The sequence below is a fragment of the Eptatretus burgeri genome, chromosome 11 (genome assembly GCF_056783735.1).
Source record: "Eptatretus burgeri isolate ZD-2024b chromosome 11, Ebu_testis_v1, whole genome shotgun sequence".
NCBI lineage: Eukaryota > Metazoa > Chordata > Myxini > Myxiniformes > Myxinidae > Eptatretus > Eptatretus burgeri.
This window is the reverse complement of record NC_140971.1, coordinates 34056875-34072341: the sequence shown is the minus strand read 5'-3', so window position 1 is coordinate 34072341 and position 15467 is coordinate 34056875. Positions and strand designations below refer to the sequence as shown.

Below are 15467 nucleotides of genomic sequence, written 5' to 3'. Positions count from 1 at the left end.
GCAAGGAAAAACACAGAGAAGAGAAGAGAAAAAAAAAAAAAACACGTGCAAAAAAAAACGACAAACGTTTCGCTCTCATAAACGACTGGATTGGGGCATTGTGCTTATCTATAAATGCGCATAAGAAATCGAGAAATTATTAGAATACACTAAGTCATCTACATCCGGAAGTCCGTACGTTGTAACCCGTAATGGGGAACGCGGCTGAGGTTCTCTTCCCCATCGGCCACGCCCACGCAGCAACGTGTCTTGTCATGGTTGGTAAATAAATGGCCATAACTTGGGAAGCATTTGTCCGATTAATATCAAACCTTGAAAAGGCACATCCACAGGGCCCCAGCAATATATCTGGCAAGTTTCAATTAGATCGGACCTGTGGTTGTCGAGAAACAGCGGTCACAGACACACACACACACCCACACACACACACACACACACACACACACACACACGATTGCTGGAATTATAGATCGATGAAATCTAACCTACATTGTCAACAGGCCCCAAACGAACCCCTTCCCACCACTCCCACCACCACATTATGGTCCCCAGCTACTTACATGTGTGTATGTTTGCAATCTCCAAATACTTATCTAATTCTCCTTTGTACTGGTCAGCTGTCCTGGTCATTAAGTAAACAAACTGTGAGATTGAATTGATGTCGATTTGATGAAAGGCAGGAATGATGGGCCAAATGGCATCCTCCTATGTCAGGTCCTTGTATTTAACGACATAACTCTCTTTTTTGGCAAAACGATTCCTCATAGTACCAACTCTGGGTAAAAAAAAAGGAACGTGCCCTTACGTCGTAATTCAGAGTTAACTCGTTTTCACAAGGGGAACGTTTAATAGACACACGAAGGCCTTACTTAGTAATACTTGGTATACGCAAAGAACCTTTCCTCCCTAAATGGTCCCCAATCTTAACATCCTCCACCATATTGTGATCCTGATTTAAAAAGTAGTCCAACACAACACTCCTCCCCCCCCCTTGTGGACTATTCTACAAACTGGGTTAAAAAAAAAACAATCCTGGACTAAATCTAGACTCTAGAACATCCTCATCTGTTCTGCCCTTTCCCTGTTCGTGGAGCCAATCTATCCCTGGAAAATTAAAATTCAATGCGTACTCTTCCCTTACCACGTGCCCTTCTGACGTCTCTTCATGAACCATTCTTCCCTGCTCTTCCCTCATACCAAGAGCCCTATAAAGACATCCCATGAGTATCCTACTTTTCTTACAATCTCCGACCTCTATCCACACATAATCCTGTACATTAATTCCCTCCCTGATGTCAACCATTTCCCTTGGTATAATCCTGTGTTTAACCAAGATTGTAACACCACCTTCTATTTATTTATTTATTTTTTGGGTGTACATGATCAAGGCTTGTGGAAGAGCAACAGCGAAATGGAATAGAACAAAATGGAAAGGGGGAAACACCAACAGCAGAGTAGAAATGAGAGTGACATCTAGGGGGTTGGAGGGGGAGGACATATATGGGGATGAACAAGCTGAACACAAGCCAAATGAAACACAGGAAGAAAAGAAAGGGGGAAAGTGGAGATGAAAGTGAAAAGGAACAAACCAACAGACAACTAACAAAAGGAACAAACCAATTGTTTGGGTCTGGCTTCTTCTTCCTCTTTTTATTCTTCTTCTTCACCGCCCTACCCTGAGTTTGACTTCGGTACTTGGTTTTGTCCACAACGATTCTTCCTCTTCTTCACCTCTCAGAGTTTGACTTGCTTGGTTTGACCCAAGATTTGAGATCCTGTGATTGGTTGTTGGTGGCATAAATAGGGAAGTTGGGGGGGGGGGTAATGGGAGCATATGATTTTGTTCCTGTTGAGTTGGTTTGAACTTTGATTGAGAAAACCACAAAGAAGGGATTATTTGTTTGTTTGTTTGTTTGTTTGTTTGTTTGTTTGTTTGTTTGTTTGTTTGTTTGTTTGTTTGTTTGTTTGTTTGTTTGTTTGTTTGTTTGTTTGTTTGTTTGTTTGTTTCTTTCTTTCTTTCTTTTAAATATAATACAGACAAGAATGACCTGAATGCCTGATAGTTGATTGAGGGTGAATTCCTTTGAGCTGAGACCTCGGAAGTCAGCAAGAACATGAAGCGATTGAGGGCCTTCGAGGGTTGATCGTTCTGTTCTCAATCACCCTTGTGCCTGCATGTTGGTTGCTACCTTCCTTGGGGCGTCTCATGGTGTTGTAACACAACTGACAACTAGCAAAAAGGAACAAACCAACCAACAACTAACAAAAGAAAGGAGGTTATGGAATGGCGGGAAATCACAATAACCTGGAAGGAAAAAGGAGTGCTCTCACATAAACACATCTCTTCACCTTCCAGTCCTGTCCTCCAATTTATCTCCTCCTGAAACCAAGTCCACTTACTAGGACTATATAGTACTCAATTCACGATTTACTTTTCCTTCAATCTCCTCCATCTTCATGTTTAAACCCCTGGCATTGATTGGTACAGAATGTTTCTAAATTGGTACAGAATGTTTGAATCGGTGGGTACATTTTTTTTTATATCTATTGACGGCACAACAGCATCATTCACTTTGATATGGACAGATAGAAAAACCTGTGACACAAAGAGCCTATCGGAGTGAGCTCTTCAATCACATTCGGATGAATCGCTGTTCCGATGTCGAGTCAAAATAGAAAGAGCTACAGGACAAAACTAGAACGGCACTCTGTAGAGCACGTACCTCCGCCAAGTTGAACAGTTTACGTTTTGTATACCACTAATAGGCCAGATCTGGATCTGGACCTAAACCAAAATCGAGTCGCCTTGTTCTTGTCACCAAACCAACTCATGTCATAATCCGTCCAAAACTTTTTGAAACATCGTGAGAGACATCTTTTTTGGTCCACTCTCTCAATGGTGAAGAATCACTGAAAAAAAATTATTGTGTCCGAATCCAAATCTTCATCAAAATCAAATCAATTCGTCCTTGTAATACACCCAACCTCTCCACCAGGTTTCGTCCGAATCTGTCCATAGCTTTTTGAGATATTGGGTAGTTGATAAAGTCGAAAAAAAAATGCTTTTTTTTTTTGATCTACCCTTATTATCACTTTTTCCTCGATATGTATGTCTGTCTGTATGTCTGTATGTCTGTCTGTTCGGTCCAGTGCTCCGTTAATACAATGGCAATTTCGATGAAACTTGGTGGGTAGGTTCATACCATGACCTAGTTGTGTGCAAATGAGAACCGTTGCTCTGGAGACCACCGTTGCCTAGTAACGGGACTTTGAAAATTTGTGAAAAATCATAAAAAAATTATTTTTTCGAAAATCAAAAATCGGGCCACAACTGACTGTGGGCAGTACATTCAGCCATATTGTCAAAAATTTCCAGCCAGATCCTATGAAAACTGTCGGAGAAGATAGACTTTGAATGAACCCTGGTCGAAAACAATAAAAAACGAAGTTCGTTATATCTCAGAGACTGAGTCAGATATACATGAAACTGGTATGGTAGGTTCATGGTATGTCCTAGTTATGTGTGAGAAAGAACCATTGCTGTGGACAGCTCCGTTGTCTAGCAACGGCCGAAAAACCTCTAAATGTGGGGGTATTTTAACGAAAAACAATCTGCAGCATTAACCCTTGAAGCTAGAATCATGAATTTTTTTGTGCTTAATCCTCAGGTCATTCCCCATCGAACGAGCCCATCGCGTCAGGTTCCATTGGGTAGGCGACTACCCATGTCCACCTACCGGCTTGTCTTGTTAAATATAGCTTTTGGCCCCATCACTCAATGGTGAAGAACCACTGAAATTTTTTTTCGTATTCAGATCCAGTTCTTCTTTAAAATAGAATGAATTCTTCCTTGTTAGACACCTAACCTGTCCACCAAATTTCATCCGAATCCATCGATGACTTTTTGAGATATCCTGCTCAAAGACAGACAAAACAGATAGCGGTGAAAATGTAACCTCCGTCCAACTTTGGTGGCAGAGGTAATAATCAATGAGAACAGTCTTCCTTCGGTCTGATACCAAAGAAATGGGCTGAATGGATTATTGATGGCAGCATAGCTCTGACTGAGTAGTTTCGAAGGACAAGGATGAAGAGTCGCCCTAATTTTCTGCGACATCAACAGAGAAGAATTGAGCACCGCTTGGTGTGACAGAGGCCTACCTTTAAAACCAGGCACTTCGAGCTGAAGCAGTAACCATTATGCCTGGTGTTGGCTTAATGGTTCAGGTGGTGGGCTTGGGATCCCAGCATCCTGAGTTCAAATCTCACTCAGTTGTTGAATTAATACCTGGTGGGGTTGAATCTGCCTGTCATTCTTCTGAGGTCAGCAAAATGAGTGCCAGCTTGCTGGTATCCTGTGTCGGAGTGGCAACCCATCAAGTATTTTGCTCAATAGCAAAGGAGACTGCTGGGCACCAATGCTCTGCACAAAGTAGCCAATGGTAACACTCATAAAAAATTGTGATGCAAATGAAAAAAATTGTTTCCAGCCCCTTAATTTACCATCCCATCAATAAACAATCATCCACAGGCCAGTTCCTGACAAACATCACTCGTCAATTACTCAGGCAATGGCAAAAACACACCGTCAAGGTTTTGTTTTCAATTCTCATGAAGGCACCTGAAAGGCTTGTTAGAATAGCCAGAGAAGGTGCTCCAGACAAAAACATGAGCATCGGTCAGAGCAGTAACCAGAGCTGAAGTGAAGCATATTGTTGTGGTTTTGCAAAACCGCATGCCTCTAAGGCAATGGCACCCAACATATAGTGATCCCCAGGCAGTTATTTCTTTGGTATTCGTGTAGTTAGTCCTCCCCTCATGTCTAGTTTATTCACAGGACGAAATGCATTGTGTGGGTCTCGTAGATAGGTCGAGTAAATACCTCTGATTCATACTCTGACCCCGACTCTAACCCTTTCCTTTTATCTATAGTACGACAAGCATACATGCCATTCAATGGGAAATTGTTTAAAAGCACACCACGATGCCTCCCATGGCTCAGATCATCCCCATCCCCATTGCACACAAGACAGCCTGCCATGGAAATTTGCACGCCATTATTTCATTCAAACCTGCACACAAATTCCCAACTGGCACCTCAACTTACACCACACCTCGCTCACCAAATCTCACCACTTTGAACAAAAACGCCTCCCGCACACAGGAAAAATATTCCCGCACCCCCTCGTACCTCTGCATCATCACAATTCACCACTCTATTTCGAGGAGCACCGCACGGTGTCGAATTGTCCTCGGCACCGTGATATGCTTGACCACACAACAGACGCTAACAGCTCCACCGCATCTCACCGGGAATGTCCCAGGTGATCGTCCGGAATTGTTGCAACCCTCATCCAGTTGTCAGACCACGGCAAGACTGGGGGCAATGAGGTGGGATCGTAGGAAGGGCGATCCGGGAGTTTGTTTCGGGTCCCTTGTTTGCATTTTGGCTCATGAAGGAGCTCGTGGGTGGCAGAGAAAGTCCGCTGCCATCCGACATACAGACTACATGGTGCACGCTCAGGGCCGGAGTGCCGGCTCGGGGAGCATGCCGCCTGTTAAATCAGGAGCTCCGAGCCGTGCCGAAGCTGGTAGGCATCTGAGCCGGTTTTCGGTCCCGGAGCCTGGTGGGGCATGGCTAGGGCCGCTGTGGCCCAATAGAGGAGCAGGATTTGGGCCACAGCACGTCGTTTTCCAGTCCTCACCCCATCCTTCACCTGGGGCTTATAAAAGGGGGTAGCGCGGAGCCATTAGAGCATGCTTCTTCTGAAGAACTTCTTCGAGATCCTGATCCAAGTTCGACTGCCGTCTTTAGAGACTTCCTTGCTGTGCTGTCGACATCCCGCCACCCTAGCGACGGACCAGTGCGGAGCACACGTTGCCATGAGCCCCAGCGAATAAATCAGCAGAAGATAACGCACCATATCACGAGTTGGGATCACTCAGGCGGAGCATCCAACACAGGTACACACTACACATACAGACCTTTACACGGTCTAGGTTAGGGATCTTCCTTCTCACACATTTATTCTCCTCTCTCTCTCTCTCTCTCTCTCTCTCTCTCTCTCTCTCTCTCTCTCTCTCTCTCTCTCTCTCTCTCTCTCTCTCTCTCTCTCTCTCTCTCTCTCTCTCTCTCTCTCTATCCACCCCTCGATCCAATTTTCTGTGGATGCACAAAGAAGAACGTTACTGACTCGCAATCCCATTTTCCTCTGGCATGACATCACACCCCTCACGTCGCCTACATCAAACCTCCTCACTCCCACACCGTAGACACCAATACCTTTCCAACTACCCCCTTCCTAAGCGTCCTCGCACACGTTGGTAAGCTGACCATGCCATGTATTTGGAGGGCGCTCAACCTCACTTTTCTCTTTCTCTCTTGACTCTCCAACTTTCCGTGTGTGTGTGTGTGTGTGTGTGTGTGTGTGTGTGTGTGTGTGTGTGTGTGTGTGTGTGTGTGTGTGTGTGAGTGAGAGAGAGATGGCGCCTGTCCTAGATTAAGTAAGATTGTAGGAGATAGTCGGGATACTCCTGCTCTGTGCCTCTTTTGTAAGATTGCTTGCCTTTTGCCGCACCCCACAAATTCCTTGCTATCCCCTGCTGTACATAAAATAAAACCCCATTCAATGCACAACATACTTTTCTTCGCTTGGTTATAAATAAATGTGTTGTATAGAAATGTTCCCAGCTCGTTTTCTTGTTTTCTTCCATTGGCCCAGCCAGGACATTATTCCCCAATGATCTGTTTCCAAACCGGTACATGTTTGGCAGTTCTGCTTGGTTGCATCTGATCTGGTAAGGTGATCTGGTTTGAGCAACTGCGTTCCGAGGGCGTGTTTCCTGGTAATTAGATCATGTGACCTTTAGGTAAACGGTATTAATTAGACGGAGGACCCTAAGTTACATGGTCGAGTAATTGGTGTTCGCAGTCGATTAGTGACCCGTCGCATCCCAAAGTTATTCGTGTGCGTCAGCCTGATATTCCGGAGAGTCTGGAGGGAACCTGAGGAAGTTGACCCCTCGTCATATTTGCCCCCGACCCCGGGTCCGCAACAATATCTATACTTTTAGAAAGACAAAGGATCATGGACTGATTGTAGCAACTGCTGACGATGTAACCTCCATATTGTTTAAAGGGGAATTTGATTATTCCGGTGGCTGATGCTGGAGCTCAAAATCCACAATGGTAACCAGGCAGGATGGCATCTACAACAGGTTTAAAGACTAATAACCAGGGTGGCAACATGGCAAAGAATCAATATTTAAAGATGCCAATATGAAAACCTACCAGTGTGCTCAACCAGACAGAAACAGTCGAAATGCCAAAACATTAAACTAAACTTATCACACATACAGAGTGTTCAGGGACACAGAACAGACAAAAGAGTAAGACAGAAATGTTGGTGAATGTGGAGGGGAGCTTTCCTTGAGGAGCCTTTGAAGTGGTGAAGGGTTCACAAGTAGGGCCTCATGACTTATCCTGCAGCTGGAATGGCTCATGCTGCAGAAGGAATGCAGGACTCAGCTCGGCACTGACCTCACTTCTGGTACTGGCTCTCACTTTGACGACCACTGATGACTGGTCTCTGGTGAACTCCACTGGCTCTGGCGCTCACCCTTTACTCTGCCAAATTCCTCTCCTTGAATGACTCAGGCTACTCCAGACACTGACTCTCAGCTCGCTTGTATAGACACCACCACTCAACCTCCCCCCCTGCTTTGAGGCTTTCTCCTCACCCTGCAGTGGTCATGCACGAGCTCCCACAGCAATGAAGTTGCTCATGTGGCTCCGCCACATCAACAGTGCCGGTTCCAAGTTACTCACATGGACTCGTGGGGTTCACACACATGGAACTGTCATTTTGACGAGCTCCCATGGGGAGGTAAGAAATGACAATAGCAAACAATTGACAGTGTTAATTACAGAGGAAAAATGGGATAGACACAGAGGCTAGGGTGACAAGGAGTTTCCTATACACCCGATCATGGTCATTCATGCTAACTGGGGTTACAAAACAATTATGCTAACATTCATTTTAAGATAACTAATTAATAATTAACCACTCATAAGTCATTTTTGGAACATGACTCAAATATCGGACCTCATCCCTTATAAAGGAAAGAAGGAAAGGAGGAGGAGAACAACGCAACCGGATCCAAAGTCCAGTTCGCCAAGAAATGTCATCACCTAAATGTGGGATTAATCCCCTAGCACTCAACAAAGGAGCAGATTTTCACATTCTGGCAAATTGCAGAAAAGGCCAAAGAATTCAAAGGACCAATGTTTGCAACCTACATTGACATGAAGAAGGCATTTGACTCCCTGACCAGGCAATGCCTTTGGGTCCTCCTCCAAGGTTCAGAAGTCCCTCCGAAGTTTATAAACCTCACCCAAGCACTGCATACAAAGAGAGAGCTGCGTCTGTCTGGGAACCGAACTCTCTGATCACTTTGGGTTCCATGGAGGAGTACTTTCTCCAACCCTCTTCCTCCCAGCTGTGGACATCAATGTTTCATAGAAGTGGCCATAACTGTGGAGTCAAGGCTTTAACCTCACTTATACTGACCTCGATTTTACAGATAATGTGGTCTACCTTGTTGTGTCTGCAGACACCTTTACTTCTACACTCCAGGATTTCAACCACCACTCATCCATAGTAGGTCTTCAAGTCAGCTGGATGAAGACTAAACTCCAATGTTTGTGTCAAGAGGATGCCCCCCACTCCCCCACTCCCCCACTCCCATTAACATGAATAATACAGTCTCAGAGTTTGAGTACCTTGGCTCTTGCATCTTCTTTGGGCAGCTCCATGCCAGAATTAAGGAGACAGTTTGATATTGCTGATCTACAATGACATCACTCTTCACCATCTAAAGAGCCCCCATCACCAAATGTCTAACAAATCAGACTAGGGAACACTCAATTAATGACTGCATTTGACATGAAAGCTGTGTGGTGGATCATTTGCTTCCGATGACAGGACCACATCACCAATGTTCAAGTCAAACGGAAAGCCAAGCACACTGACCTAGCCACCTCGATCCATCGAGCACAACTGTGATGCTATATGGACATCTCTGATGACATCCTGAGAGTGATCCATCAATCTCCCCTCTAATCTCCCTATCACCACAACACTGTAAACACTCAAGCATGTGCCCCCCCCACACATGTTGGAAAGATACCATCAAGCAACTACTCAAACCCACAGATCTGTCACCTGACAGAGTGGCTTGGAGGAGTGAGTCATAACTGCAGCTACATCACAATGTGACATGCTAGATGAATGAATGTATATCAATTGGAAGAAATGGAAAAGTCTACTGGTATAGAATATATATATATATATATATATATATATATATATATATATATATATATATATATCTATATTTAAATCGTATAGAAACCCATGCTGTAATTATTTTATCTGCTTGCCCTCACCAATCAGTTGCAGTTCCTCATTTTTTTGCAGCCTCTCCACCTTCCCTCCAGCTGTTTTTTTATTTTTTATTTTTTAACCTCTCCAGCATCTCCACCCTTTCTCTCCAACCTGAAAGGTTAGTCTCTCCACACTCCAGGTAACTAATTTTCACACTGAGAATGTAACAAGCCCTTATAAACTTATTATAACCCAGTTAGCTGTAGTTTGTTTTCATATTGAGAACGATTGATAGAGTAAGTTAAAAAAAAGTTTTAAAAGGACTTGTTTTCAGATGGAGAACATTTAACAGAGCCATCAATTCCTCCCCTAGTAATACCTCAACAACTAGTGTTCATTTGGATAGGTTTAACAGAGCCATCAATTCCTCCCCTAGTAATACCTCAACAACTAGTGTTCATTTGGATAGGTTTAACAGAGCCATCAATGCCTCCCCAAGTAATACCTCAACAACTAGTGTTCATTTGGATAGGTTTAACAGAGCCATCAATTCCTCCCCTAGTAATACCTCAACAACTAGTGTTCATTTGGATAGGTTTAACAGAGCCATCAATGCCTCCCCTAGTAATACCTCAACAACTAGTGTTCATTTGGATAGGTTTAACAGAGCCATCAATTCCTCCCCTAGTAATACCTCAACAACTAGTGTTCATTTGGATAGGTTTAACAGAGCCATCAATTACTCCCCTAGTAATACCTCAACAACTAGTGTTCATTTGGATAGGTTTAACAGAGCCATCAATGCCTCCCCAAGTAATACCTCAACAACTAGTGTTCATTTGGATAGGTTTAACAGAGCCATCAATTCCTCCCCTAGTAATACCTCAACAACTAGTGTTCATTTGGATAGGTTTAACAGAGCCATCAATGCCTCCCCTAGTAATACCTCAACAACTAGTATTCATTTGGATAGGTTTAACAGAGCCATCAATTCCTCCCCTAGTAATACCTCAACAACTAGTGTTCATTTGGATAGGTTTAACAGAGCCATCAAATCCTCCCCTAGTAATACCTCAACAACTAGTGTTCATTTGGATAGGTTTAACAGAGCCATTAATTCCTCCCCTAGTAATACTTCAACAACTAGTATTCATTTGGATAGGTTTAACAGAGCCATCAATTCCTCCCCTAGTAATACCTCAACAACTAGTGTTCATTTGGATAGGTTTAACAGAGCCATCAATGCCTCCCCAAGTAATACCTCAACAACTAGTGTTCATTTGGATAGGTTTAACAGAGCCATCAATTCCTCCCCTAGTAATACCTCAACAACTAGTGTTCATTTGGATAGGTTTAACAGAGCCATCAATGCCTCCCCTAGTAATACCTCAACAACTAGTGTTCATTTGGATAGGTTTAACAGAGCCATTAATTCCTCCTCTCGTAATACCTCAACAACTAGTGTTCATTTGGATAGGTTTAACAGAGCCATCAATGCCTCCCCTAGTAATACCTCAACAACTAGTGTTCATTTGGATAGGTTTAACAGAGCCATCAATGCCTCCCATAGTAATACCTCAACAACTAGTATTCATTTGGATAGGTTTAACAGAGCCATCAATTCCTCCCCTAGTAATACCTCAACAACTAGTGTTCATTTGGATAGGTTTAACAGAGCCATTAATTCCTCCCCTAGTAATACCTCACCAACTAGTGTTCATTTGGATAGGTTTAACAGAGCCATCAATTCCTCCCCTAGTAATACCTCAACAACTAGTGTTCATTTGGATAGGTTTAACAGAGCCATAAATGCCTCCCCAAGTAATACCTCAACAACTAGTGTTCATTTGGATAGGTTTAACAGAGCCATCAGTTCCTCCCCAAGTAATACCTCAACAACTAGTGTTCATTTGGATAGGTTTAACAGAGCCATCAGTTCCTCCCCAAGTAATACCTCAACAACTAGTGTTCATTTGGATAGGTTTAACAGAGCCATCAATGCCTCCCCTGGTAATACCTTGACAACTAGTGTTCATTTGGATAGGTTTAACAGAGCCATCAGTGCCTCCCCTAGTAATACCTCAACAACTAGTGTTCATTTGGATAAGTTTAACAGAGCCATCAATGCCTCCCCTGGTAATACCTTGACAACTAGTGTTCATGTGGATTGGTTTAACAGAGCCATCAATGCCTCCCCTAGTAATACCTCAACAACTAGTGTTCATTTGGATAGGTTTAAAAGAGCCATCAATGCCTCCCCTGGTAATACCTTGACAACTAGTGTTCATGTGGATTGGTTTAACAGAGCCATCAATGCTTCCCCTCGTAATACTTTGACAACTAGTGTTCATGTGGATTGGTTTAACAGAGCCATCAATTCCTCCCCTAGTAATACCTCAACAATTAGTGTTCATTTGGATAGGTTTAACAGAGCCATCAATTCCTCCCCTAGTAATACCTCAACAACTAGTGTTCATGTGGATTGGTTTAACAGAGCCATCAATGCTTCCCCTCGTAATACTTTGACAACTAGTGTTCACGTGGATTAGTTTAACAGAGCCATATCAAATGGCTTTACCAATCGTCATGCTAAGTTGACCTGCCTTCACATGGGAGACTGTTTAACAGACAGCTCTGGTGATTGATATCCAGCACGTCCATGGTGTTATTTACTTGCTGGTCATCGTGGTTTCACTGTACAGTCAGTGTACCTGTATTCATTTTTGCTAATAACTCATCGGTGTGCCACTTGGCAGAGCTTTACATTGGACGCATGTTGAGGTTCACTCGTTCGTATGCAGCACATGGCTGCGAGTAGAATCATTGGCTGTGGGTGCAGCTGTGCCACTGATGCAGTGCCCCCTGTAAGTTTGAGTCGGAATTTGAAATTTGTTCAGGATGCCAGCAATAGCACACCTACACTTTGCGAAGTACACAGTGGGATATTTAACTTCCACCGCAATGCCGGCAGACGGGGTTTTCAGTTTAACGTCTCTCCGAGGAATGGCACCCGCATTGATGCCTCACCCTGCAAGACACCAGGATGGCAGTTTGTAGCTGGGTCGGGATTAGAACCCAGGCTAGTCGGGTTTCGAGTCGAGTGTGCGTCCTGGAAAATCTTGCCAGCCCACAAGTTGAAGTCAGATTTACAAAAGCAATATTTTCACTCACCAGAGGTGTTGCTCCATGAAAGGAATCACTGTTGTCGCTTAAGCGTCTCCTCGGAGTAGGTCTATGCGACCCTGTGATCACACGTCTGCTTGGTTGGAGACCCTGAATGAAGACATTATTGTGAATATGTCCACTGGCCCGGTGAGCATAGAAGCTCTGCGTTGGCTGAAGTGATTGCACTGTGGGTCTTGCCTGACCTCGGTTCTCCGGGCCAGCCACATAAATCCCAGAATCCATTGATTTAGAGCGTGACAACGATGACCTATACATGAGTGCTTCAGCCCTCAACGCCATCCGCAAGCGCTGCTGCTATCACCTGATGGAGCAGGGAGTTTATTGGTGAACTCTGTCCCCTCCCAGAGTAAGCCAAGAACCAACGAACGTGAGTTAAAAGCCCCTGCTGGGCCGTGGCCCAAAGTTTCAAACTGGTTTGGTGGGTAGAGCGGCGTTGGCAAAGCAATATACGTATCAGCAACACCTGCAAAATTTCAGCAAACCTGTCCTGTGTCATGGGATATTTTTTTTTGTTTGTTGTTACTGACACTGTGTATCTATAGGTTGTGAATTATAGACCTAGGTCAATTTGATGTGATGTGCATCTCGAACAACCGCTCACTGAGACCTACATACCTGATGGGCCTGTGTTCAAACCCTCTGTGAAAACCCTGTGTGCCTTAATCCTTTATATCTATTCCTATGTCTGTGATGATCCTTTATGTGCATTGCTATATCTCTTGAGTTCATCACTATCATGTCATCCGAAGTGGCCGCAGGTGTGCATCGTTGCTCGAACAGCTCCTGTGCCGCTGATGCAATGCCCCCTGTAGGTCAGGGCAGGAATTTGACATTCGGTCATGGTGTCAGCGACAGCTGACCTACTCTTAGAATCTATCAAACTGGCAGGACAGATTTGAGGTATCTCGCGCGAATTTGAACTGACGTGCGTGTTCGATTGCGAACCAACTATGAACTGTCGGATTGGTTCTTTGCGGGCAGCGCGTTGCATAGCAACCGTCCCTCTGATGGCCAATGAGTTGGATGTCCCATCTGCGAGCAATACCTGGTAGACATTAAATATCTCCTTGCGGTTTTGGGAGAGTGGGGGAGTTATCATGGACACACTGTCTAAATTCCACATTCCTGTTCTAATTGGCTCTCGTCTCAGGTCAAACTTGGCCGGGGAGGTTCGTGAAAGACTTGGGTGAGTTGTAAAAGCCGCTGACCCCAAACTAATGGGATACTGCGTCGGATGATGATATAATCAAATTGTACATCGTGGTTTTAAACCATGAAGGAATGCATGCTGTTAGCCTGCGTTTGGTGAAGATGTAACTTTTCCAAGTTTTGTCCAAGTTATCTTATGTGGATTCCTCCAGGGAAGTTGGGAGGCTGTTCCAGTCCTGGATCACTCTTTGACTGAAGAAAGTGCTTCTGAGAAGCAACCTACATCTGGGCTTGAACACCTTCATGGGATGACTTCTGGTGGAGTTGGTAGTTGCTGGAGTGAAGAAGTGGTGGGGATTGATGCGGTACAGTCCTTGTACCTGTATTCGGAAAACCTGTATCACGTCACCTCACCTGCATCTGTAGCCTCAAGAGTACATAGTCAGATGTCTCAGTCTCTCTTGGTCAGGGAGACGACATTTGGTACGGACTAAGTTGGTTGACCTTTTCTGAATCTTCTCCCATTTGTTTCTGCATATCTGGGATACGGCGCCAAGTTGCAGTACTCCAAGATGGGTCAGACCAGAGACGTGAACAGCAGCAGCAATGCAAGTTCATCTAAGGTTGTGAAGGTATGTTTTATAACTCAGCCCAAGTGTCTGTCTGGTTCTTCTCTGTGACTGTAGCGGAGACATGATGGTGGTGGAATGCTAATTCCACGTTGGTTGTGATGCCTTGATGTTTCTCTTTAACGACATTTCTAAACCAAATTCCATTCATCGTGTCATGCTCATTGACGGTATTTTTCCCAAGATGAAGGGTCTTAGCTTTTGAAGGGACCAGAGGTCATCCTGACTGGAGGAAGAGTTGTTGCGGTTGTTTGCTGGACCATAGATTTTAGTATCATCGGCATAGATCTGCACTTTGTTTGTGGACACGCACACTGCCTGCATTTATCAATACGAGAGATGAAAAGGTGGAACTCACTTTAACTTTAACGCTCTTTAAATCATTCACTTCGCTTTTTTTTTTTTAGAACAAGATCCTTTTCACCTTTTTTTTTTCTGTTAGAGAGGTGCATTGCATTTGTGTTATCCTCGGTCCCTGTGTTGGTGATGTCCCACACTGTCTCTCTGTCCTCCTCCTGCCATCGGTGCCTCTCTGGTGTATTTGTGTACGAGAGGACCATACGCCTGTGGTAAGGCTACTTCTGTCAGGGGAGACCTCATTTGCCCAGTGTTCCATGCCTCCAGTATTCGCCTCCTACGACCCTGAGAGCAACTTCCATAGATACTGAAGAACCTTGCTGCTCTCAGATACTTTGAGAGTCTGAGGTTTTATGAAAAGACCACGGATGCCATCTACAACACTCACCTCTGGCCGGATCTTCATGCCCAGGGTCGGTTTACCATACCGGTGAGATGATTGAAGCGGATGGGGAACCTTGCCGGCAGCTGCGTAACCAATGTTAATTGGCTGAATGAGCCAGCATTACATGCCGCACCCTATCGTCTATCAGTGGCCAAGACCATGGATCAATGGCCCTCAGACAGGCGATGTCGCAATCAAAGCAGGACAGGATAAGTCAAGACAGTTTCAAGCTTGTATTAGGGGAAGTATTCACAAGACAGACAGACGTATGCCACAGATAGGTCGGATCTTAACCCGGACCTTAACCAAAATCGAATCGGCTTGTTCTAGTCACCTAACCAACTCATCGACTTAGTTTTGTTATAACTCGTCCAC

General features: G+C 44.3%; 1 protein-coding gene across 6 annotated transcripts in view; it reads right to left on the bottom strand.

Annotated features, from left to right (window-relative positions):
• LOC147016821 (myocardial zonula adherens protein-like) overlaps positions 1–12950 on the bottom strand; it is a 60315-nt gene extending 47365 nt beyond the window's left edge. For 2 of the 6 annotated variants that reach the window (XM_085845877.1, XM_085845875.1), the window contains exon 1: positions 12558–12948. In XM_085845877.1, coding sequence (XP_085702003.1) covers positions 12558–12851 — 294 coding nt within the window. In that variant the 5' untranslated portion in view covers positions 12852–12948. Of the gene's footprint in view, positions 1–12557 lie in introns of all 6 variants that reach the window. The other 4 variants (XR_015049198.1, XR_015049199.1, XM_085845874.1 and 1 more) reach the window with 4 other exon arrangements.
• Between the last annotated feature and the right edge of the window lie 2517 nt (positions 12951–15467).